At 45.9% G+C, this 26,616-nt stretch overlaps 1 protein-coding gene across 1 annotated transcript; it reads right to left on the bottom strand.

Annotated features, from left to right (window-relative positions):
• Positions 1 to 24,677: 24,677 nt before the first annotated feature.
• Positions 24,678 to 25,637, bottom strand: LOC146822567 (olfactory receptor 2K2-like). Its single transcript, XM_085610085.1, has one exon. It carries the CDS (start codon positions 25,632 to 25,634, stop codon positions 24,678 to 24,680), a length of 957 nt encoding a protein of 318 aa, XP_085466211.1. The 5' UTR covers positions 25,635 to 25,637.
• Positions 25,638 to 26,616: the final 979 nt, after the last annotated feature.

The following is a 26,616-nucleotide window of genomic DNA, read 5'->3' as shown; positions in this document are numbered from 1 at the left end:
GATGTAAAGACTTGCGTTGTAAAGACTTGCGTTGTCACAGCATTTGCGTTGTAAAAAATTTGTTGTAACAGCATGCGTTGTAAAAGCATGCGTTGTAACATCATACATCCCCCCAATGGGAACAGTCCAGCCCAAACTGCCAGGCTAGGTACTCCCTGGACTGGAAACAAGCATCCTAGGACCGGTTTCGGGCTTTCAGCCCTCATCGGCCAGGACATACATTCACCCCAGTAGAGAGATCTGGGCCTAAATCCATCGTTTTTTTGCTTACTATGCCATTCCAGTTTGGATCCAGCCATATCCAAATCAGTATTGACCCTGCACCCCAATTGGAACAGTCCAGCCCGAACCACCAGGCTAGGTCCTCCCTGGACTGGAAACAAGCATCCTCGGACTGGTTTCGTGCTTTCAGCCTCATCAGCCAGGATAGCTTGACTCCAGTGACCTGGAAAGCATGAGACCCATGTCTGGGCATCCCGTTCCACTTGGCTGACAAATACAAAAAGAACAATTGATGGATATGCCCAGACGTGGGTCCCTTGCTCACTGTGCCCCTGTATTCAAGCTTCTCTGGCTGATAACGTGTAATACCCAGAAACTGGTCCCAGTATGCTTGTTTCTGGTCCAGTGGATTGGCAGTTCGGTCTGGACTTTTCCCATGAGCCACGGGGTGAAGACTGATTTGCATATGGCTGGGTCTTCACTGGGGTGGCATGGTGTGCAATAGAACAATGGATTTAACCCAGATCTCTTGACCCGGAGATAACTGAGTAGTGTTAAGTGACTGTGAGTGTGGACATCTCACTAAAAGTTACGGACTGGCCTCACACACCACCTGGTGTCATGCTTCATCATCGGCCAGTCCTCGCCCTCTAAAAACTTGGTTTGATAGAGGGCGGGCATGCACCTGACGACAGGGATGCACTTCTAACTAAGTGGGGCCCAAAGTGAATAAGTGAGATTAAAAGCCATTATAGTAACCTCATTCTCTATTTAATGATTTAGGAGACTATATGGTTTATAAAAACAAATGTGCGGCGCAATTGGGAAAAATTATTATCCCCTCGCCGTATAATCATTGGTCTGGAAATGGGTCGACATGTTTCTGCCTAACGTCAACAGAGGTACTCGGCATTCGTCAGGACCTTAGTTTTATACCAAGAAACGGGCTCCACTCTTACCAAAATTATGGTTAAATGGAATCAGCTGTGGAGGGACCGTGGTCACTCTCTGCTGTATATAAATGGGTCAGAAAAGTACCCTGTAGAAAAAGAAAGAAAAATGTAAAATAACGCATACTCAGCACCCAATGGGTTAGGGGGTCATTCATGAAGAATCAAACAGGCGCAACTATATACAATCTCATGTGCGCATAGTGCAAGTGTATAACACGTGACTGGCATACGTGAATACACAAGTGAGTGAAAACGCGGGGAAAATTACTCCCCATTTCTTACCTACAGCCTAAACTCCATATACTCCATGGGAGGGGGAGTAAAGGAGAACCCCTGTAGTCAAACTCTGAAGAGGCAAGCAGATAAAGAGAAAAACTACTTTAGGCAGTATATTTTTAGCCAAAAAACGTATAGCTGAGGTGGGGGCATGAAAGTTTAAGTCACATCCAAGTACACACGCATCCCACTATCATTCATCCAGTCCGTAGCATCTTGACAGGTGTCAACAGATAAACAAAATTTACTGAAGGCTCGGTGTACAGGTTATGCCCTCAGTCCCACAACCATGTGATGCCTAATCTCAGGACTCGGAGATCGCTAGACGCGCGTTTCAGTAGTAAACGGCACCATCGCTCCGTGTGTGTTGGAAGCACTATCATAATCAGCAGGGAGGGGCCAGAACCGGAAGTCTCCGTCCCAGACGACGGAGGGAACGGAAGTCAGGCAAAAGCTCGATGTGAGCTTTGTAATGAGCATAGGCTCAAACAACGGGGGGAGAACTATGCTGTAAACACTTGGTAGTACTCTAAGGAGAGCAAGGATGTGGAAACTGTACATACCATATTTTGTTTATCTGTTGACACCTGTCATGACGCTTGTTCCGGTAGACAGGCCGAACCAGGCAGCATTTACGCTGGGAGCGTCCGGGACACCGGATTACATGACTGGGTCCCGTAGTAACGTCACGTCCTGGCGGCCCCTCCCACCAATTTTCCAATTAAGACTACTATTTAACTAAAGGTTCTACCCCCACTTACGTGTCACCAGGGAGGAGTGCAGTATACAGTAGGTGATCCTGTGGAGAACGCACCTTGATGAAGTAAGATGCTACGGACTGGATGAATGATAGTGGGATGCGTGTGTACTTGGATGTGACTTAAACTTTCATGCCCCCACCTCAGCTATACGTTTTTTGGCTAAAAATATACTGCCTAAAGTAGTTTTTCTCTTTATCTGCTTGCCTCTTCAGAGTTTGACTACAGGGGTTCTCCTTTACTCCCCCTCCCATGGAGTATATGGAGTTTAGGCTGTAGGTAAGAAATGGGAAGTAATTTTCCCCGCGTTTTCACTCACTTGTGTATTCACGTATGCCAGTCACGTGTTATACACTTGCACTATGCGCACATGAGATTGTATATAGTTGCGCCTGTTTGATTCTTCATGAATGACCCCCTAACCCATTGGGTGCTGAGTATGTGTTATTTTACATTTTTCTTTCTTTTTCTACAGGGTACTTTTCTGACCCATTTATATACAGCAGAGAGTGACCACGGTCCCTCCACAGCTGATTCCATTTAACCATAATTTTGGTAAGAGTGGAGCCCGTTTCTTGGTATAAAACTAAGGTCCTGACGAATGCCGAGTACCTCTGTTGACGTTAGGCAGAAACATGTCGACCCATTTCCAGACCAATGATTATACGGCGAGGGGATAATAATTTTTCCCAATTGCGCCGCACATTTGTTTTTATAAACCATATAGTCTCCTAAATCATTAAATAGAGAATGAGGTTACTATAATGGCTTTTAATCTCACTTATTCACTTTGGGCCCCACTTAGTTAGAAGTGCATCCCTGTCGTCAGGTGCATGCCCGCCCTCTATCAAACCAAGTTTTTAGAGGGCGAGGACTGGCCGATGATGAAGCATGACACCAGGTGGTGTGTGAGGCCAGTCCGTAACTTTTAGTGAGATGTCCACACTCACAGTCACTTAACACTACTCAGTTATCTCCGGGTCATTCTAATAGGAGCGGCCCCTTTTGTGTGTACTAAGTTGTGTTGGAGGCAGGCCGTCTCCTATTACCCTAACAAGCCTCTAGTTCCCTTCCCCTGCGAACCTGGGGTTAGTGTGCATTGACTATGTTAAAGGTAGGACATGTGCTGGTGTGTGTAACATGTCCTGGTAGTGAATTACAGTGTCTTTTGTTTTCCACTATACAAAGGCTATTTGTCCCATAGGGTAGAATGGGAGTTTTACTTATTACATCTTATAAGCAAGACTTCCCACTGGGACAAGATAGGGAAGTGGAGTTTAGTATGCCTGGACTCAGAATGTAAAAATACATCTTTTAGTAAAGATGATTTTTATGTTCTGTGTTCGAAAATACCACTTTTAAAAAGTAGCTAGTTTCTTGCTTAGCCATCCCGTGTGCCTCTGCTGGGTTTGCGGATTTAATGTCTGGCTTTGGAGTGACAGGGGCTGGGGATGTGCATTCTCTTCAGACAGCCACTTGGAGGGTTGAGGTGTGTCCTGCCTTTTCTGAATGAATCAGGGCTGGGCTGAATATAGCTGGGCCGCATTTAGAGTAGTGGGAGGAGATTTCCCTGTACCTGAATGGGTCTGGTCTGCAGTGGACAATGCTGTCTCCACCTCCTGCCGTGAATCTGGACCAGAGAGGACCAAACTGGTTTGGACGAAGCACAGACACTCTGCCTGTGAGAACAAAGGAATTTTGAATGTAAATACGCTGTTGCTGCTGCCGGTTTGGGGACTCCTAGTCCCAGGAATCCTTGAACTCCCAGAAGTGCCAAAGCACCCACACGCTACAAGAAGTGCCAAGAAGACCCACGGTGCAGGACACTGTTGCTGCTGCCGGTTTGGGGACTCGTAGTCCCAGGAATCCTTGCTCTCCCAGGAGTGAGGAGTGCCAAAGCACCCACACACTGCAAGAAGCGCCAAGAAGACCCGCAATGCGGGACCCTGTTGCTGCTGTCGGTTTGGGGACTCCTAGTCCCAGGAATCCTTGCACTCCCAGGATGGAGGAGCACCAAAGAACCCACGTGCAACAAGAAGTGCCAAGAAGACCCGCGGTGCCGGGAAGCTGTTGCTGCTGCCGGTTTTGAGACTCCTAGCCCCAGGAATCCTTGCTCTCCCAGGAGGGAGGAGCGTCAAAGCACCCACGCGCTACAAGAAGCGCCAAGAAGACCCGCGGTGCGGGATGCTGTTGCTGCTGCCGGTTTGGGGACTCCTAGTCCCAGGAATCCTTTCACTCCCAGGAGGGAGGCGTGCCAATGTACCCACGCGATACAAGAAGCGCGAGAAGACCCTCGGTGCGGGACGCTGTTGCTGCTGCCAATTTTGGGACCCCTAGTCCCAGGAATCCTTGCTCTCCCAGGGGGGAGGTGCGCCAAAGCACCCACACCCTACAAGAAGCGCCGAGAACACCCGCGGAGCGGGACGCACGCGGGACGTGCCCAGGCGAAGTTTGGGCCAAGGGCTGGCCCATCCTTGCCCATCATTGTCAGGAAGAGGCAAGGCAGGGCCACCCCCTTTGATTTTGACTTTTGACGTAAACTAAGGGTAAGACTTTCCTTGTTGCATTGTGGCCATACAGTTTGTCCAGCAATAAACTCCTTGTATTCATTACTAACTGGTCATCCTGTGGAAGAGCTCGAGGAACTTTGCCTAGGAAGAATATATGCTCCGGTGAACAGCGCAGTGCCTTAAATCACCTCAAGGGACGGGAAGAGTTTGACAAGTGTTCATCCATTATAAGTGGACCGGGCTATCCTTGGCGCCCCCTTTGCCAACTCAACTCCGATAGTTGCATGACTGTGTTTGCCTGATCCCATTTACAGCGTTCATATGGGCTGGGTATCAACAGTTAGCTTTATCTGCATGTATATTTTTTAATCATACTGCTTATAGGCTCTGTTGATTGTCTATTGGACTGTTGGATTTGTGTATAGGGTGGTTTTATTGTGGTTCTCCCTAGGCTGAACCATGGGGAAACGCACTTGTGCTACTAAACAGTCTCGACCCCAAGCAAACCTTTCCTCCCCGCCCCTCCCAACTTCCATTGACAGAATGCTTCAGTGGGTTATAGGTGCTGTCACAACAGAAATAGAACTCACTGAAAGGCATCTATCAATAACCCTCAATCTCTCTCTTCCGCTGAGAGCATCGCTTACCCCTAAAATTACTTCTACAGCCCCCTCATCTATGGGGAATGTGCGCCCGTCCTCCCCACAACAAGTAGATGCACCGACAATTGTAACCCGAAAGGGGGACGTTGCTTTAGGTACTCGCAAGGATGGGAAGCAAAAGCAAGCCAGCGGGGGCACCAAAAAGTAAGAAAGCCAAAGGGGGGCCTGAGGTAAGTGCAGAACCTGCGGCCAATCCAAATGCCCCCTATAGAATGCACTGCTAACACCGATACAGACACTAACACAATACAAACTGCACTGAGGGGGGGTGACTTCAGCTGTCAGGTAGAGCTTGCAAGCCGGGCACTCCTAGATAACCAAGCGACACCTAGGACCCAAGACCCCTCTAGTCAGACGAACACTACCCGTGGAATCACTCGCCCCCTCCAGAGTCCTGGTGCGCAACAGGGGCAAGATCACACCACGTATCCAGCTACTAGGAAACCCCCGTGTGAGGCTGGGAAAGATGTTACAACCCATACTATGCGGAGAATACGTCAAAGTAATAAAATCGCAGGGCCCATTGCAAGTAGAGAAGGGTTGGGGGAAGAGTGCCCAGTGGGCAGGACAGAAGTAATGACCCAGCAAATTATAAACCTACCCCCAGTCTCATCCTCCTACGTGATCATTTTGGCAGGGGTACCAGAACTCAAAAATGGTCAGAGGGAGTCACAATTGGACCTTTCGACCAAAAGCTTGTTTTGGCTGGCAAGGCATAGGCAGTTTCCCTATGAAAGGCAGGGGAAATTTTAATGGTCCGGAGAGTTGCTTAAGTGGGATCCAGCAAAAAGACAATCCAAGGGGACTGTGTGATCATCAACTTTAAAAATCCCCAGACAGTACGTAGGCTAACAACCCAGAAACCTAGCCCCTTAGAGCCCCACACTGAGGTGAGAGCCCCTCCACTGGACCACTTTTATTCCCACTGTCACAATCCTGGTTGGGTAAACACCATCTTAGATCAAGGTAGGCGGCCTATAGAACACCAGAACACTGGCTACAGGAATCCTTCAACCAGACCTCTACTTTATAACCTACCTGTAATAAACAGATACAGGGTTCTGGAAGAAGTGGATTGACAAGTAGTGTTAATGGAATTAGGCCAGGGAAAGAGTACCGTGATGCCCCATAGAGGACCATTGGAGCCTGGCCATGGTCAACTAAGTCAGCCCAGTTATTCTTGGATAGGGCTAGAACTAAAAGACAGGGTTGCAAAAACTCCACAGGTGGCCAAGGGGCCAGTAGGGCCATGAGATCTCCCTGGACCCATAGCTCCCATACCTCCAGTTTTTCCCAATATTAATATCTGCAGGGCAAATCAACCCGTTACAACATCTGTCGGCCCTACCTCGATTCAACCAGATGGCACCTCCACCCCTAACCCAGTGCCCCTAAAGTAATGCCCTATACAGGAAGCTAGCTGAAGGTCCTGTCCTGGAACGCTGCTAGTCTCAAAAGCAAACTGTCTTGCCCCGAATGGGGGCTTTTTGTGGGCCAATATGACATCTGCATGTTCCAGGAAACACGGGCGTGGGATGACTTTACAAGGGTGGGATTCGCATCATTTAATACGCCAGCTTCTATAAGAGATAGGGGTAGACCACATGGGGGTTTAGGTATTTGGGTTGGCTCACACTTGAGCTGTACAGCTAGCCAGCTGAAATCTTCGTCCAGCGATATCCTATGTGTAACACTTAGTTTCCCAACTAAGCTGAAGCTTGCTGTCATTAACGTCTATTCCCGATCTGAAAGTCTGAGCAAGGAATCCCCAACCCTTGATCTACTGAACTCTTTTCTTTCTACTGTTCCCTCCTATATGAGGTTGATCGTTGTGGGCGATTTTAACTGCCAATTTGAGCCCCTGCCTGGCATTCCTGATCTAATCTCCAGCGAGGAGGACTCCCAATGGTCAATCTCTGATCTGCAAATTCCCCCAATCAAGGCCTGGTCCCCATTGGCACTCCAAATCAATGCCATTACATTGACCCACTCTTTGAGTGCGTGTAATGGCCGCACAATATCGGACACACCAGGGAACCCAACATTTAATAGAATCGGTCATGCTTCTCTCCTGGATTACATCTTAGTGGAGACTAGATCATGGCTCAGGGTTTTCGATTTCGCCGTTGTTTCGTGGCAAGATAGCGACCACAAAACCCTGGCTTTGGTATTGAAGGTGCCAGACTTGGGTATTTCCCCGGCCAGTAGTTCCCCCCCCCCTGAGAATAGATTAACAATCTCCAATAACAGAAGAAGAATAAAATGGGGGGGAATAAAGCAATCACCTGATAAATTAAGAGCACTCTATGCAGCTGTAGTCCCAGTCCTCCTACAGAGCAGTGGTGATGCTGCTGATGTGGGCAAGAAAGTCGCAGAACTGCATGCAGGCCTGGCATCCAAACTGGCCAATATGTTCTACCCAAAACCGCACCCTGAGACAAAAAACGGGTCATTCAATCATGGTTCAATGATGACTGCCGAAGGCAAAACGGGCCCTGTTAGCAGCCATTAAATCCAAAGACAAGTTATTAACTAAATGCAAGCGGGTTTTGTATAAAGATGCTATCCGTCTAGCAAAGCAGTCCTGGGAATTGAACAAATGGGATGACATAAAATCTGCCCTACTGAATAAAGATATGAAGGATTTCTGGGCTATAGAACAGGCAGCAGAGAAGGCAATTCAGCCATAGAACCGAATATGGCAGCAGAAAAGTGGGTAGACTATTTTCAGGTGCTATATACCACGAAGGTAGCACCCGGCTCCCACAATGACATATCCACTATTCCCCCAAGGATCTTGTGTGCAGATGCCGGTCTGGTAGATGGGACAATTACTTCCTTATCAAGGAACATCCACGAAGAAGTTGTTGAGATCACCCTTCTTGAAGTCTCAAATGCAATAAAGAAACTTCCCGCCGGCAAAGTACCGGGATTAGATAAGCTTCCAGGGGATCTTTTTCGGGAAGAACCAACAATATGGGGCCCTTATCGGTGGTTACTATTTAATGCCATAATGAAAGGTATGCCGATCCCTGAAACCTGGGCAGGGGCAGAAATTGTCCCAGTTTTTAAAAAGGGCTCTCCACTTCTCCCTGCAAACTACAGACCGATCAGCTTGATCGATGTCACGCAAAAACTGTTTGCATGGGTACTACTTGACCGCCTTCAGGATTGGATGCAAGAAAATGAAATTTTGGGCCCATACCAAGCCGGATTCAGGAAGAACACTTCCACCGTTGATCAAATATATAGACTTCAACTTATATTTTGGAAAATGATGAGAATGGAGGGTGGTAGCCTCTACCTAATTTTTGTGGACCTGAAAACGGCCTTTGATTTAGTGCCCAGAGTCAAATTATGGGGGTTACTTAGAGATATGGGGATCCCCGCTTACCTCCTAAGCATGCTTCTGAGGCTGCATGAAGCCAACTTTGCCCAAGTAAGATGTGGGAAAGGAGGAGAATTAACTTCGCGATTCCCAGTTGACAGAGGAGTGAGGCAGTGGTGCATGCTCGCACCTACCCTGTTCTGCCTCTTTGTCAACGCATTGATTGCCCAACTCACAGAGGTTAAGGACAACGATGCCCCAAAGTTAGCAAACTCAAAGGTCCCAGCATTGATGTTTGCGGATGACACTCTCTTAATGTCCAAGTCGCCGATGGGAATACAGAGGGTCCTGGACAGCTTTGTCATTTTTGTAACAGCAGGGGGCTTGAGATAAATACCTTGAAGACCAAGTTTATGGTCTTCAACCCAGCCAAGACAACACGCCCTAATCCTCGCTTAGATGACATTGTGCTGGAAAGGGTCTCTGTATTTGACTATTTGGTTGTCACCCTGACAATAAATATGGAGTGGGGGCCACAAATTGCTAAAGCCAAGCTCAAGTTAGCCCAGACCACAGGGAGAATTGCAAAATTACTTAGAGATTCCTCCTCTAAACCCGCTGGGGCCTATAATAGAAATCTATGAGGCACAAGCTAGGGGTGCAACAATGTACGGGCCGAACTTTGGGGTCATTGTCCCTGTAGTCATGTAAGTAAAGTAGAGAACCATATCTTAAGACAGATTTTGGGTCTCCCTTCTAGCACCCCCTTAATCCCTCTACGGCTGGATTTAGGTATTACGCCAATTGGAGATGAGATTGGTCTAAGACCCCTAACTTTCTGGTGTAGATTGTGGGTGACCCCGGAACTCGCAGAATATCGGTCAGAAACAAAAGAGTTACTGGGTTTCCCAGGGGCAGAAAAAAATGCTTGGTTAGCACATATAAGGGAAGAGTGCAGTAGGCTAGGTAAACCAAGTCTCTGGAGCAATCCCGAGGAAGCGTGCTCTGTAATTTCACGCGCTGAACTGGTGAAAAGGGACCGAGCACATAAATTGGCAGTCATCTATGGGAACCCGGCTTAAGGTCATCTGACAGCTGAATTCCTCACAATAAAAGATGAGTATAAATTTGAGCCCTTCTTGGATGACATTTGACCTTTCTCAGCAAGAAAACTATATCTCCAGTTTAGATTTGGGACCCTTCCACTTTGTGCCTTTACTTGTAAATGGTCTAAAACTACCTTACATGGGTGCCCAGCCTTTAATCACCAGGAGGAGACAGAGCTCCATGTTTTATTTTTATGGCCAGGCTATAACCTGCAAGACAGCGCTGGCTCATACAGTTGTGCAGGAACCTAGGGTTTGTGCATTGCCAGGAGGCATTTAGAGTTTTGAAGTTTGATACCTCTAAGCCCATTGTTTTTGCTGTTTCTCAATTTTTAAATTCCATGTGGCGCAGGCGCTGGACCCTCTTAAAAATAGTTACACCAGATGCAAAAGCATAAACTGTTTTTACCTTTTAACAAAAAAAAAAGAAAAAAACCTGTTCTTAACCTTTTTACTGTTTTAAATTTTAATAATGTAGATGAACTATGTTTTAATTTTCATACCGTATGTGTAATTCTTTATTCTCAATGCGAGTAGTACCGATTTAATTGGATCTATTGATTTTGCTGTGATCCCGTGAGCGCTTCAGGTCTGCTTCCCGACCGCAGCGCTACGTAAGGTGGCGTACGGCGACACGGACACCAAGAACGTGTCAGAAAGACTACAACCCCCATGATTCTCTAGCACGCTGCGTGGCGTGCTCACACAACATACAAAAATAACAACGGACCTTCCGTCCGTGTTGGAAATTCTGGGTTAACGACCCGAAGAGCGAGAGGAAAGACGGCGAGTTGCCCCTTGGTCCGGTGACGAGGGTGAAAGGCGGCACAATCCTTCGTGGTTCCGGCACCTGTTCGGCCCGCTGAGTGACTTTTCCGTGTTCCTGCGCCAGGTCTGGTGAGGTAGGGGTGCCTTGCACCGGCAACAGGGTGTGTTCTGGGCTGTACAGTGCTCCGCTGCCCAGGATAAGCCGGGCGGTAACAGGGATTTTCTTTGGGCATTTATATTCTGCCTGAGGACTCAAGACTTGCAAGCAGTCGTGTTTACCCCCTCCCCTTCGGCGGCATTTCACGTTCCCTGAGTGAAAACGAAGGGGTTACTTTGAAAGGGGCATTGCTACTGTGTGTTTCCAGAAACGTACTGCTGAAACAGTGGAGAAACACCAGCCCTCACAGGATGCTCTCCTAGTGAAGGAACTAGAAGGGTGATGTTAGCATTCCTGACTGTTTCATTGTGGCTGTTTCTATATGCATGATGTTTACCTGAGTTATGGGTGTCCTGTGTTTTTGACTCCACTTAACAGGGGGTTCTGGTGAGAGGTACGGACTGTCTACCTTCGGTCCCCTGTGATGCTGATTAGGAGTTCTAGAAGGGTACGTGTATCATGGTGTAGAGACGCTTTCAGGTGGCACTTTTTTAGTTCTCTGGATGAAGATTGTACCTTTATAATGATAATTTCCTGTATCTTGTTACAGCACACCCACTCTTCACAAGGACCTAAGATTGAATGAAGTCCGTAGGAACCTTGCTATGTTTGCGTTATGTTTTCTTTACAGGTATATTAGATGTATTTACACATGTACGTTCTCAGATAGATAAAGGGAAAAAACCTCTTATAGTGTGTAACGGAAGGGAAGTGTTTTGATTACTTTCTTTGTCTTCTCAGGTCTCCTTCCCAGCCGTTCCCTTCCTTTCCTTCCCCCACTTGATCTCCTAGCTGACCAGTGCCATTTGGCTTTTCTGGCTCGGGGCTATCTAGAGGTGGACCAGTCTCAGCAACAAGCCGATCCTGAGGATATGGAATCGTGACAGATTCTATGATTTCTGTTAAGCACTTTTTGGCCTGTGAAACCGATTAGACTCTCACTGGACCCGTGCTGTTTTTCTTTCTTCTGTTATTCATGCACATGCACTTTCTTGAGGTTCTTGGCATTGCTCACAGGTTATTGCAGATAGTTATCTGGGCACATAATGATGATGCACATGTATTTTTGTATGATGAATGGATTTTTGTTTATTCATTTTAAATTGTCAAGATTCTTATTGTATTGTACACATACTTTTATGGTCTTAATGACCGAAACAAAGTTTTTTTGAACTGAGTGCAAATATTGGGGTCCAGACCCCAGAATTTTAGAACTCGCTGGAATCAAGGAACCTGCCAAGAAGAAGAGCTGGAAGAGCTGCCAGGAGGAGGGCTGCCCCTTTGCTGTGTTGTTGCTTTGTTGGGTTGGCCTGCAGTTGCTGCATCTGCCTTGGGCAGTGAAAGAACAGGACAATATTTTCTTTATTTGTGCTGAGTATCTCCAAGGGGTAGAAGTAGAGCTTGCCTCCTGCTCTGAAGTCTCAGGGACTGCTAAGACTTTACCAACATCTGGGTACTGCTCCCGAAACTGCTGTTTCAGTTGCCACAGAGAAGGGAACCTCAAGCGACTCCGTCACTGACTCTGTGTCCTGACTGTATCACAGAGGGCACCATCCGCATCTCGTACAACAACCCTGGTCTGACCGACGATGATGATAGACACCGCCACCACAAGCTGATGCTCATCCCGCACAGCTGTCTGGGCCAACCAGCACCAGCTCCCGGTAACTGGCTCTGTCGCTTACACCGCAACCTACCGGCACCGCATCAAGCACCGCCCCACCCTGCACGGTAGGCCTTGGTCTCTCTGACACCGTCTGGATGATCACCACTGAACTGCTGCCTGCACTGCATCCTGAGGGCTCAGCACCCTGCACCGCTTCCATTTAGCAACGAGACCGGTTCGCACCCACACGCCAACCACAACAAGAAAGGTACGTGTCTGTCCATGCTTTAGCTGGCACGTACCGATGAAGTCAGCTCAAACTGTTAGACTCTGTTGATTTCAACATCGCAGTAGCCCCGGACAGAGCTTCCAACTCGCAAGAACTGTGTTTTTGAGATATCTTGTAAAGTATGTATGTTTGAAGAACTGTGTGTGGTATTCTTATTGTTTTGGTCTTGTTTTGGATATATATAAATATTGGATATTTTTCTAAACTGGTGAGAAATAAGCCTGTCTGCTCATGCCAAACTACTAAGGGGGTGATATGGGGTTATTTTAGAAGTGTATACCCCTTACACTGACTAGGAAGAAGGGTTCCTTCTTGGAGAAAGGTGCAAACCTTTGCCAACAAGAGATCCCCATTTCTAACAACAGACAGTATTCAATAGTCAAATGTTTTTCAGAGAAACATAATCCATCGTAATTCCCAGCATCATTATCCTTCCAGCACTAAAGGTTACGCTTGTCCACTCCACTCCACTTCATAGCTTGAGTTCACTTTAGTTTGTAACTTGTACGAGCCCACCATTTTGATTATGTTTTATTTTACTTATCATTGCATACCATGTTTTCTCGTTTGGCAGTCTTCTTCTTGTGCACTGCTAGTCGTACTCTACTCAGTTTATCTAGTCTCCCTCAGGTGACAGCCTAATTTTTTTTTTGCAAAGCTTGCATATGAAACGGCATTAACTCTGCGATGAACATTCCTCACCCTACAGTTTGAGTTCGGGAGGAGGGAATGGAACCTCGCTGCAGAATCTGGTGCATCTAGTATTCAACTAATCATCAAGCATGCTCCTACTGTGTGCTACTACCACCACCATGGCACCGTGGGAAACCATCAGCATGCAGCTATTGCTTCGCCTAATCACAGGTAAGAGAGAAGAAGTATGGGGGAATTCAAATTTCAAGATTACATAATCTATATGCTATGGAATTTAATTCACACACTTACACCCCTTCTGAGTCTGAGGTTTTAGTTGCAGACTGCACAGACTAGGAGGAAAGACTGACAGTACAGTAGTAGGACAAGTAAGGGTACTACATCTGTTGGTGTATTACACAATCAGCAGATTTCAAAAACTGTCTGCTGCCCTGCAGCAAAGGAGTCAATGCGGAGTAAGAGTAACCACCACAAAATGAATTTACATCATATCTACCTATGTAAAAGTATAACTTTATTCCCCTAATAAATAAACTAGAATAAAAGCAACCCACAACACCTGACCCACCCCTCTCCCTAACCCCAACTAATGTCCAGTAAAAACTTAAAGTTGAATTGTTCATAAAAAATCAAAAAAACCCAGGTTTTCCCCAACACCCACATTCTCACCCTTTCCCCAACAAGTCCCACCCACCATTAAAAAGATTAAAAAAGGGGCCAGAGAGGCCAATCATCTAGAGGTGGGCTAGGAGCCGGATCTTGTGCTCAATGTGGTTGAAGTGCTCCTCCAACCTGGCCTCTAGCCATGTCATTCGGATGAACATGCAGCCCTGAACGATTTTACATGAACGGGGTATGCAGCAGTGTTGACTGGTGGCAGCAGCTGCCAGACCACAGCGCCATACCACCAGAGACACTGGGGGGGACCTTGCTGGGGCCCGGGGTATTGGAGGCTGCAGCTGCTGCCTCCTACTCCTCTCCCAGAGCCACCAGCTGGCAATATTCTGCCCTGATGGCCTCCAGCTTCCGTTGCTGGGTCTTGGCTGCTATCTCCTGCCTGGTGGGTTGGGACAGAGTAGCTATATCGAGAAAGAAAAAAGACAATTGTAACCAATACGCTTAGCAAAACAGTAACACATAAAATTATACACGTAAAATTATAGTGGCACAGTAGCACCAGCAACACATAACATTTATGGTATCCTCGATTCCTCGGCCCCTAAGATTTGGATGTATGTGATTAGAGTATCAGGCATTAGGCACTATGGAGTAGACAAGTATTCTTTTTCTCTCTCTTGTTTAGCCAAATTAATCTTGTAGCCATGCCAGCACAGCTTGCGCCCTAGACAGACAAACTCATGTCACAGACTTACGTTACTTTACTACTGTCTGCAGATGGGGCAGCTGTACTACACAATTATCTCTTTTTCTATTATTATGGCCATACTCTGTTAAATCAATGGCAAATGCTCAATTTCACTTGACTACAACAAGGCACATGATATGATTAATTACTAATATGAATGATTGATGATATACGTCATGACGTGACGTCATGTGATGTGTGGTACTACTGTTGTAATAACCATACAGCCGATTGATGATCAATGATGGGTGGGGTACATACATACATATCAAATATGTTGTGCTTGCAAACTGCTGTGAGTCAAGGGAGTAGTCTGAAATACAACCTCAAATCCTTGAAAAAAAAACCATTCCTTCCCAGGAATTTCATTTTTCCATTTATCACTACATTGTTCTTCTAGCATTGTTTGTATTCTTCACCTTTGGCATTGCTACTCTGGCACAGTTTAATTTTCTTTTACATTCTCTTCATCCAGTCTTCACCTATGATTGAATACCATCCAAGTATCCATCCATCCAAACATGGCTAGTATTATTCTCAACAAACCTTTCACTAGCATACATTTGTCATTTAACCACGCAAGCGTCCTTGCTTGCCTTTGAGTTTGACCCATCAAACCCCCCGGAGGATTCCTTTCACCCATACAGTTTCACCCACACAGGCAGGCATCTTTTCTTTCACCTTTCACCTATCCTTCAACCACCCATGCATCCTATCAGCCACCTATATGCATCCTGGCGCCCCTTCACCCAGGCATCCTTCTCTGCCAGGCCTATAGTACATGTCACCCATCCTTCCTCCTTCCATCCTTCTTTCTCTTTTCCATCAACCCATCAAGGTCTGACTTGACTTCATAAAACTTTCTCTGCTGAGTTAAAGAGAAGAGGCCATTAGTTACTCAACTCCCACAAATGCTAATGCTGAGTAACGGGTGTCTCCTTCAACTGTTCACAACTTAGTATCAACAGTACGGTGTACAGTGTACACCCTTGCAGAGAGTGTATAAATTTGCTGCTAATAAGCAAGGAATGTGACTTAACCCCTGCAGCTGCCGCATCTGCTCCTTTGTGGCTGGCGTCGCCTTTCCCACTGGTCCCAGCACTGGTGGTCGGTCTACCTAGAAAAAACATTACACTTTTTTTAGATGCCATATACTCCAGCCTCCCCATATTTATTTTTCACCAGCAAGATTGACAATACAATACATACACCACACATATCACTACAATTCGGGTACACAGACTAGAGAAGACAGTATGTTCTATCAAAAATTATAAAATATCCGGTTGGGCATTTTTGACAAACCTCTCAAGAAGAGAACTACTCAAAGGACTGGATACAGTGGCTAGAGCTATTGGTGAATCTGAGTTATTGAAAAGAAAAAGAGAGGCTAACTGGACAGACAATCGGACATAAGGTACTTTTGGTTTGAAAATTTAATGGTGCTGTCCTCCTCCTCCTCCTCCTCCTCATACTTGCTTCCAGCCATGGTGCCGGGTAATCATTTCATCAACAACTGCTGCTAATATAATACTAAAATACTAGGCCTAGACGAGAAGAAAAGTAGACACAACTTTGAGGTGTCCAACCTGACCATAATTTACTGATGGAGCATGAGAAAGTAAAAGAAAGCCTTCTCATCTCAACAAACATGCGTAGAATACCTTACTAGGGCATGCAATCTGCACAGCAGTTGTAGTACTAGTAGTAGTGGTAGGAGTCTTACAGTACCACCACTAGGCACCCCACAAAATATATAATGGGACAGACAAAGCTGACTAAAAAACCAGAAGAAAGCAAGCTACAAACAGACTAATACAGAGTCAGAACAGAGGCAGTTTGAGGTAAAAACAAAAACAGACACTAGAAATATAAATAAATACGTTAGTAGGTAATGCAGGGATAACAAGAATTTAGAAACAGATCAAAGAGGATTGTGCAAAAAATGTAATTAGGAAATAGAAATAATATAGTTCAAAACAAGGAGTGGTAAAAGTTAGGGAAATATATATTATTGATATTAACAACAGCAGCACTTGCTGGGCCAGCAGAGCAGTCTGGCGAGGAGCATTCCTGGCCCTGGGAGGCACCACCATTCCCGCGCCCACCAACGAAGACCTCGTGTTTTTGCCCCTGGATGCTGATGATCATGTAAGACATAATTAAAAAGACAAAAAATGATTGCTGTTAAATAAATATTAAATAATTACTCCAAAAAGATTTTTTGACAGGAAAAGGCAATTGCAATAACATTGACCTTTACTAAATCAAATTGACTAGCAGTAGACTAGTATCGCGGCCACAGACCATCCTACCTTTATTATTTGCCAGTTCCATTCCGATTCCTGAACACTAAACCTACCTAGCCTGCCTATTCCAATGACTGGAATGAATTGCAAACAAATTGCTTCTAAGTTCCAATCTCATTTGTAATCATCTCAACCCCCTTCGACAGGTCAATTCACTAAGTCTGCATTTAATCTAAAAACTGCATAGATGGACGTATGCATATTGCCAAGGACAATATTGTGAAGGACGTCTAACATGGGCTTCAATTGGAATTCGATAGAGCATATTATCAAGCCCATTATCGCCGCTTTAGCGGCAGTTTTCTACCGCTAAAGCGGCGATAATTTTATCGCCTGGCTTGATAATATGCCCCTAACTAACTACCACTATCTTAGTGACAGGACAAAGGAAAGGGGTCTCTCTAGTCTGCATCACCTAACATACGTTCTCTTACATAATCAGCCCAAGCGTGCGCAAAGTTGCAAATAAGTATGATTAGGTAGCGCCAAGCACACGTCTAGAAAAACGATCACATAATATGAGATTTTCTAAATGTAACTTACCTGCATGTGAGAGTAACAGCAATCTTTCTTTTTGGGAAAAAATAATATTCGCCATAACATAGAACACACAATAAGAAATGTAATTAACTACTGACCAAGCCCCGCAACCTCAACACCTAGCAGGTCCAGTATGTCCTGCTCTCGGTCCAGGATATCGGACCACCATGCACCTATTGGAAATGGGTGCGCAAGACCCCATAGCAGCGATACACTGCCCAGCGCACCCTCGCTCACCACTGGTGATGCTTCCGGAACCTGTACCTGGACTCATGCCTGTCGCCTGCTGCTAGGGTGGAGGGGAGGTGGCGCTGCACTAAAAAACAAGCGCTGCCACCCCCACCTTCGAAAACAAGGCCTGGGGGATGCACTCCTTCCGGGTGCTGCTTTCTGCAAGGAAGGTGGTGTAGGAGAGTAGGATCTGCTTCACATGGGTACCCCCACTTTTTGCTGGTGTTTCACTGTTTTTCGACCTTAGTCTGGCTGTGGCCCTGCTAATCAGGACCCCCAGCCTAGCTGCTTCCTCTATAAAAAGGTTTGCATGTACATTAGGTTCATATCTAATTGGATTCTGGAGTGCCTTATAAGCCCCTGGTATATGGTATACTATGTACCTAGGGCATAGGTACCTCAGAGGCCTAGCAGGGGCTACAGCATATATTATGCCACCCCTGGGAAACACTCCAAAATGACACCACAGGTCTGCTACTGCAGCCTGGGTAAGGGTGTGCTTGCACCCTTACAGTGGTATAGTTCACCTATATCCACACATATATACAGACACATATAAACCTATAAGCCACTCCTATGGCAGACCTTGACAATCCTGAAGGCAGAGTGCTTGGTTTTATGTGAGAGGGTGCCCAAGCATGAGCTGAGCTTTCGGCATTATAACCTCGCGGTAAATGCTAACTTTGGAATGGCTGCATCAAAACATGTCATTTTTGGTGTCAAACGCTTTGGAATACAACCCCCCTGCCAGTTCTGGCGGCGGGGGTAGCATTCCACCCTTCTAGAGGGAGAGACATGTTCAAACTGGCTAAACCTGGTAGGACTTTCCTGAGCCCTGGCATCCCAAAATGGATGCCTCTGCCACAGACACGGGTCTGACCTACTGCTCCTGACCGAAACTCTGGCAGGGGAGGCCTGGACAATAGGTTTCCTGTCGAAGGGAGGTGTAACCACCTCCCCAGACAGGCAGATGTGTATTGGGGCTGGGCGGGAGCACTCTCTGGTGCTTTGAAGTCCTGCACTGGGGGCACACTTGGTGCCCCTGTGCATAGTCTAGTTCAAACCGGTTGTAGGGGATACCTGTCCCTTCTCTGGCGTGAAACTGGACAAAGGAAATGGGTGTAACCACCCCTCTTTCCAAGCCCACCCATAGGTGGGGCCTTAGAGTTAGTCCATCCCCTAAACTTACTATAAGTATAGGAACCCAGTCTCTAGGACTTTAGATTACCCTGGATGAAACTCTGCAATGTATATCCTGGACCTTCGACATTCTATCCTGACTAGAAGACTGAAGAGATCTCCCTTGATGTCAAGGAGTGACTCCCCTGCTTTGCAGGCACCAAAGAAGCAACTGACCGGTCTTCAATTCTGAAGCTCCCGCCGGACACTAAAGTCTCTGCATCCCCAGAGGTGGATTTCTAGACTTCCCCGAGGCTACCCTGAGTCCACAGCAAAACTGAGGCCCATGGCTATCGTGGGAGATGTGGAACCATGACCCCTGGACAACGTAAACTTTTGCAGCAACACTATCTTCCTGGTCCTCCTCGAAGTTGTGCTTTTGGCTCCCGGTAGCCCCATCCTTGAGCATCTCCTGCATTGAAGATTGTTGGCCTCCACTCCATGAGTGACCCGTGGGCCAGCTTCAAGTGCGGCCGCTCGAGGCTCCTTTGCGATCACTATCCCGTTGGCTAGCAGGTCCCCACAAATGCAACTCCTTTTTTGATTGGGCTTCCATGGTTGCTCCAGACGTGCCCTGACTTAACCTCGCTGGGTGCGTCCCTCAGGCCTTGCTGGTCAGCACCGCAGTCATTTCTCTGAATTCCAGTGACTTGCTGTTGCCAATGCTTGTTGGGTCCAATCTGGTCGCTGATTCCGCAGCACTTGATAGACTTCATGGCACAGCTCGAATCTGGCTCATGAACTTTGTCAACTACTCCTGGACCTCGTGGCTGAAGAGTCAAGACACCCATCACCTCACCTGAAGCACCCAACATCTGTGGGCATTGGTCCATCCTGCCCTCGGTCACTGGCTAGTGACCCTACTCTGTCCCCTCTGCTTTCAGGTTCCTTCCATCCTAGATCCAGGCTTGGATCTCTTTGGACACTTCTCCTCGTCACGGCAGCAGCAGTTCTTTGCAGGCTTCCATTAAAATCGACAATTCGACCAGACACCAAAAGACACCTGTGCACCCAGCTTCCCTGTGTGAGGTAACTCGAGTACTACAGTGCTCTCATGGGTGCTAGCCCTAGAACTTCTTAAGTCCAAAAGGATTTGGTCCTGACTCGATTAGAAGTGTCCCTAATCTTTAAATTTCCAACCGCGACATTGCCCATAGAAGATAACGGAAACCTGCGGTTGTGTTTACACACTGCAAACAGTCCCCGTGGGTCCCCTGTGTCACTACCTTGGATGGTTCCTTGGAGTCCCAGCGATTCTAGAGGCTATAGGCCTAGTGTCTATTCAAGTCGTGGTTCTGATACCACTTTTTTGGTATATGGTTTGGTACGCCCCTAGGGCCCAAACGTGTATTTGTGCTATTACTGATGATTGCTATCTTGTAACTAAAGTACTTCGAACTCCAATCTCATAAAGAGACTAGAGGGGTGTGTTTTATCTTAAATACATATATTTTGAATATATACCTGGTGTGGTTGTCCTTTCATTTGATCATTCAAGAGATTATAGACTGGTAAAACAAGCTGCTTTACATTCCTTGAAGACTTAGCCTGAAAGCTGCTCTCCATAGATACCACTAGGATAGCTTTCAATAAAGGTTGTCTTTAACCAATTCACCATAAGGGGTTGTGTGGACTGATACAAGGTGCCCACTAGAACTAGTGGACAGCATATATCAGGCCACCTTCTCACAGGTGGCTCCTCTTTGCCCAGGTCGCACTCTCTGTCATGATGCTGGGGGGGCGGGGACCGACAAGAACATGTAGAAAGTAAAAAGTAAGGGAGTAGAAGACGAGAGGAAGTAGAAAAAATTAGAAAGCAAGCAATATAGAAAATTAGTACAAAATGCACTAAAAACACACTAAAAGTAGAAAACAACACAAAATATACATTTAAAATGACACAGGGAAAGATAATAAATAAAAAAGATCAGAAAAAAAGTTTTTAGAAAGAAGGATTGAAAATATTAAGGCAGGATTGAGAAGTAGGTTCCAGCACCATAACAGAGAGAATAAAACAAGATGGCCGTGCCAAAGCATGACCGCGTGGTGCAGTTTGCACAATATTTCCCCGGAACACGAAATCTTCATTGCCATATGGCAGAAACGTCACACGAATGGGCGGAACAAGCGGCTGTTTTTTTTACCGCTTCTTGGAGTTTCGTGTAAAACACTTTGCGGTGAACTCTGCTCACAGAGAGAGGAAAATCAACCTCCCGGCGAGATTTCTCAGTGTGGGCGATCAGATTTCTCAATGAAAGTAGTCGCATTTGCTCGCAACCGCTCGGGTTGAGAAACCTTCTGTTCGTGTTGAGAAAGCTGCAGCTGAGGTAGAAAATCTACCCGAGTAGCAGAAAGAAAGCAGTGCCTTCCTGCCCTGCTCATGGTGCCGTCCACGATGATATTCCAGCCCGAGACAAACACCTGGCGCTGAAATTCACTGCGAACGGCATGACCCTAACTCAGCCTGCTGCTTGTGGACCTCCGCGTAGCACAGCAGAGTTTTTTGTCACTTTTCGGAGTTCCGCGTAGCAGAAATCCGCAAACTCTGCCCAGGCTAACATGGAAGCAGACCCTAACCGAAGGCCCCATTGGCTAACACTGGGCCCCAGCACTCTGCACCAGGCTGCCCCAGTGCCGCTGGTGGTGCAACTCCTGTGCTGATCGTTGGCCCCTGCAGAGCTGACCTTAACCTCAGGAGCTTTGCTCGTGAGCAGTCCCTAACCGAAGACCATAATTGGCTAACATTGGTCCCCTATACTCAGTACCGGCCTGCCCCAGTGCTGCTCGTGGCGCAATTTGAATGCCCATCTGGACCTTGGGGAACCTTGGTCCTAACCTCCAAAACTCACCCTTGTAAGTCATGTAGTTATTTTCGAAACCGCTAACACTTTTTCCCCAGGAGAACCCATGTAAAGAGATTTTGGGCCTAAAACAAATGTCTGAAGTGTTGAACTGTTGATATATGAAGAAAATAGAACTCTATTGTAAAGTATAAAAAGTCAAACTTACTTAGTATTTAGAGAACCTAAGGTGTGGTATCTAGGCACACCACCCCCAGTACTCAAAGTAATCCATAAGTAATCCAAGAGTAACGAAAATTCATTACTGTGTCATTTAAACGGTTTCCAAAACATATACGAAACTGTAACAATTGCAGTTTCAAGCAAAACTGCATTTGCTTGAACGGTTTTGCTTATGAAAGTTTTACGCACCTGCGCCAAGTCCTGCTTGGTTCTAAAATAAAACATAAGTACACCTTTTTCATACTTACCCGATGGGTGTAGATTCTGTCTCTGGGTGTGGATTCTGTCTCTGGGTGTTTGCCATCAGCCTTGATTGAGTGAATACATAGATACTTAACACTCCCTCCGGTCTCGCCCAGAAGACCACAAAGAGACCTGTTAGTACTTTCCTAGTTCAGCCTCTGCTTTACCTCTGGGGACGCCCTGGACTTCGGATTGTATATACAGATCCAGCTTCCTACAATGACTCTCTTACAGATTTTTTGGATCCCAACCTACTGCACAAGACTTAAACTGGTTTTCGATCTGGCCGCAGCACAAAGACAACTCTCTCATTGGCTAGAGAAGACCCTAAAAAAATAGTGGATCTGGGCCAGTTGCTGCGCTCATTCTTCTCGATTTGAGCACACCTTCCGAAAGTCAAAAATGGTTGACTTCATTTTTAGATAATAGGAGGTTTCAAGTCGGCAAAGGACCTTTCTCTTCGGAAACGCGTCAGCTTAAATGGGGAGTGCCGCACGGCTCTTCTTTTAGGCCTCGGCTCTTCAATGTGTGTGCCTGTGCCTTAGGTTTGATCATGGTGTCATACACAGACAACACTCAGATTGTCATCTCCTTGTCACTGAACATTGACCCAACATCTGAAAGGCTTACTGCTTGTCTGGAACAGGTGCCCAGTGGGATGGCGACTAGCTAACTCAAGCTAAACGGAAATACAACAGAGGTCATGGTGATTGGAAATAACTCCTCATTATAGAATCAACTCCTCTGGCCCCTAATATTGAGGGAGCACCCCCCCAACCAGAAGTGAAGAGCCATGGGGTCTTATTGGATAAAGATTTAACCATGGCCTCCCAGTCAAAGAAAGTTATAGGTACCTGCTTTGACCTCTTAAAGAGCTCTTAGAAAGATGCTCAAGTGGCTCCCTATGGAAACTCGGTGGACGGTGCTCTAAGGCTCTGTACTCTCTCGTCTGGATTACGGCAACCCCCTTTATCTAGGCAGCCCTTCATATGTCACCAAAAGGTTGCAAGTCCCACAAAGTGCAGCGGCTCAGTTACTGCTGGGTTTACCCAAAATGCAATCAGCATGCTCGCCCCTCACCAAACTCCTTTAGCTGCCCATAAACAAATGGATAGAATTTAAATCCTTACTCATTGTTCTCAGATATGGCCCACATATGCTTCGGAATCTCATTGCCCTGCATAGCACCCCTAGAGAGTTGAGATCAAACAACCTCTCCCTTCATGCTGGCCCTAGAATTTAGGGAGCCAGAGTTGGGGGCGCTCGTTTGCATATTTGGTGACCGATCTCTGGAACTCCCTCCCCAATCCTCTTAGAACATTTAGAACAGTATATTTTTCAGTAGATCTGTTAGCTCTGGGAAACCCGCTTTTGGGTAACCATGCGCTTTACAAAAACTCATTAATAACACTAATAATCATAATAATAATGCTTAGCCACTAGATCGACGATAAGACGCTGGTTATGAGACGCGGCAAACACAAAGCCCAGATCTTTGTACCGGGGTGAGTGTGTGACACTGCTCTGCATCTGTCCATCAATCGTTCTTTTCCAGTTGTGAGATGTAAGCAGAGTTCTCCACCGGGGCAGAGCCTTCCCTATAGACAAGTACTGGGAAAATGTAAAATGTTTATTTATACTTTAAAAGAGGAATACAACTATATGTATGCTAAATATTAATGTATGATAATGTGAAATATATCTTTTAATGTAGAACAACATATTTAAAATGCTACTGCACTATTAACTTCATTTTGAAATAAATATTTGATTAAGTGAAAAATATTAAATTAAATTTATATGTTTTTTCAAAGATTTATTATATTATCCTGCCTAATGTAAAATGTTTATTATTTTTTAAATAAAAAAGGATAGTAAAATATTTTATCAAAAAATAAGGATTTATTTTTATTCATATATATTTTCTCAATATGAAATTTATGGATGTGTTTAAAAATTGGAAACAAATGTTTTTTATTGTAACAGTATTTCCTCCTGGGTGCTATTTTGAATCCCTGTCTCCAATATTTTCTATGGGATGGTGTTGCAGTAGCAGTGTTTGGCCATGCATGGCGCTGGACTTTCTCCAGATCTGGGCTGGAGGACATTTGCTGCTGTTGTGGGTCCTATTGGGCTGCAGTTTGTGAATAGCGGTGACCTTACTCCTGTGGGTGGACGCCTGTCCCTCCTTAAACCCCTGCATACCCTTCCATACAATGCGATGATTTGGTAGTAAATGTTCCCCTTTTCCCGCCGCTCTCCTGGTCCCTCCCACATTTATTACTAAGTAGTAACCTTACATGTGTGATGATCGCCCCACAGTAAAGAAAGAAGAGGAGGAGATTTCCACTTATAGGTTTATGAATTCCATAGTACTACTGTGTGTACCATAAGACACAGTTTGTGAACCAGGCTCACCGTTTCCTCAATGCTGTACTGCAATAGAACATGTAAATAAATACATAAAGATATAGTGCTGAGCTTCTCTATGAATGAATTAAGTTCTGGGCAAGTGCACTTTGGATAACTGTGACTTATAGATAAGTTTCTGCAGAGAAACCTTGACTTCTTTGTTTCTTAAACTATATATGAGGGGATTGAGCATTGGAGTCACCGCTCCATAAATTAGAGTCAGAACTTTATCATTCTCCGGAGAGATCCTTGACCTGGGTCTCAGGTACATCGCCATTGCTGTCCCGAAGAAGAGCATTACCACCAGCATGTGGGAGCCACAGGTGGAGAAGGCCTTTTGTCTTCCAGCCGCTGTTGGCATCCTCAGGATGGTGGAGATGATGTAAGAGTAGGTGAAGAGAATTATGGAGAATGGGACTAAAAGGATAAATACAGACATCAGAAAAATCACACCTTCTTGTAAGCGGATATCTGTGCAGGCCAGTCGTAGCAGAGCGGTCACCTCACATGAAGGGTAATCAATCTTGCGGTGCCCACAGAAAGGAACTGTTAGTGTGACAGACACATGAACAACAGACAGGAGGAATCCGCTGCACCAGGTAACGACTGCCAGCCGAACGCAGAAACCTCTGTTCATAACCATGACATAGTTCAAGGGGTTACATATGGCGACATATCGATCCCATGCCATGACTGCCAGAAGGATGCATTGCGTAACCCCCAAGGAGAGGGCGCAGTACATTTGAGCCGCACACCCAGCAAATGTGATAACGCTCCTCTTGCAGATCAGGCCCTCAAGCACCTTGGGAACTGTCGAAGATGTATAACAAATATCTATGAACGACAAGTTGTTGAGGAAGAAGTACATTGGAGTGTGAAGGCGAGAACCAGCTTGGATCGCTAGGATGATGAGACAGTTAGCAGTAAGGGTGACCAAGTAAATCACAAGGAAAATAAAAAACAGAGTGCATTTTACCTCTGGTTCGTATGAAAATCCCGAGAGTTCAAACTCAGCTGCCAATGTTTGGTTTAATATTTCCATATGATCCACTTGAATAATCTATAGGGAACAAACAACAGTCACTGTTATCTTAAAGTACGTTAGGTGTATACTATAAATGTATATGTTTGGATTAACATCTTTTTTTCAGTCAGGTGTCAATCAGGTGCATTGATGTTCGGTCCATCATCAATTCAGTCTGCCTGCTGTCTAAGATCTCTCAACACAACTCTCAGACCTATCTGCCAAAAGACCCATCCTACTGATAGGCACGCTCACACGGGGTCGGACAAGCATCCCCTACATTGACGCACCAAGGGCTATCGGGGTCCTCGGAGACCTTTATGCGTAGACATGTCTCTCCATGAGCTGTCCGATGGCCTCAAGTAAACAAAATGATGTATCCAAAGCGCCCAACGGCGTTCCCATTGCCCTGGCTGAGCTGACTCAAAGTCACGGCTTGGCAAACTCTTTACTATGGCCTTTTATTTAGAGTCATTTTATGACCTGAACCCACTCATTGACATCATGGGGCACGTGAACCCCTTTTCTGCATCAATGGTGATGATCCATGAGGTCATCTGTTCTGATCGGTGAAGTTTGTTGGCAGATGGCACCTCTTTGATCTTTATACTCTTCCACAGAATACCATTGATATAAACCGATTGTAATTAATGGGTCTTCATCGATTACTGGCAAAATAGCCATTTTGACATGGTTCAGTGAAAAACTTTGGGCACAATTCACAAAGTTAAACTTAGACATGAGTAAATCTACATGGTTAGTTTACTCTTCACCTTTGAGGGACTTTACTACTCAGTATCAGAAAGTCTGGGGCAGGGTGGTATTGCTCCCATTGGGCTTCTTTTATCGGCCGCCAGGTAGGCCTACAATTTTTCCTATAGACCTAATTATGCAGTGAGTACGTTCTTTTGCTAAAGCAACTAATAATGGTTATGCCCCTTTCTCTGACATCCAGGAAATCGACTGACTCCCTGAGGGAGCAAGGAATTCATTTGAGACT

The sequence above is a fragment of the Triturus cristatus genome, chromosome 6, assembly GCF_964204655.1.
Source record: "Triturus cristatus chromosome 6, aTriCri1.1, whole genome shotgun sequence".
Classification (NCBI taxonomy): domain Eukaryota; kingdom Metazoa; phylum Chordata; class Amphibia; order Caudata; family Salamandridae; genus Triturus; species Triturus cristatus.
Note: the sequence above shows the minus strand (reverse complement) of the source record. Positions and strands in the feature narration are given on the sequence as shown.

Bases quoted from the DNA above. Each gene is read 5' to 3' on its own strand.
- LOC146822567 (XM_085610085.1), bottom strand. From the start codon at position 25,634: ATGGAAATATTAAACCAAACATTGGCAGCTGAGTTTGAACTCTCGGGA.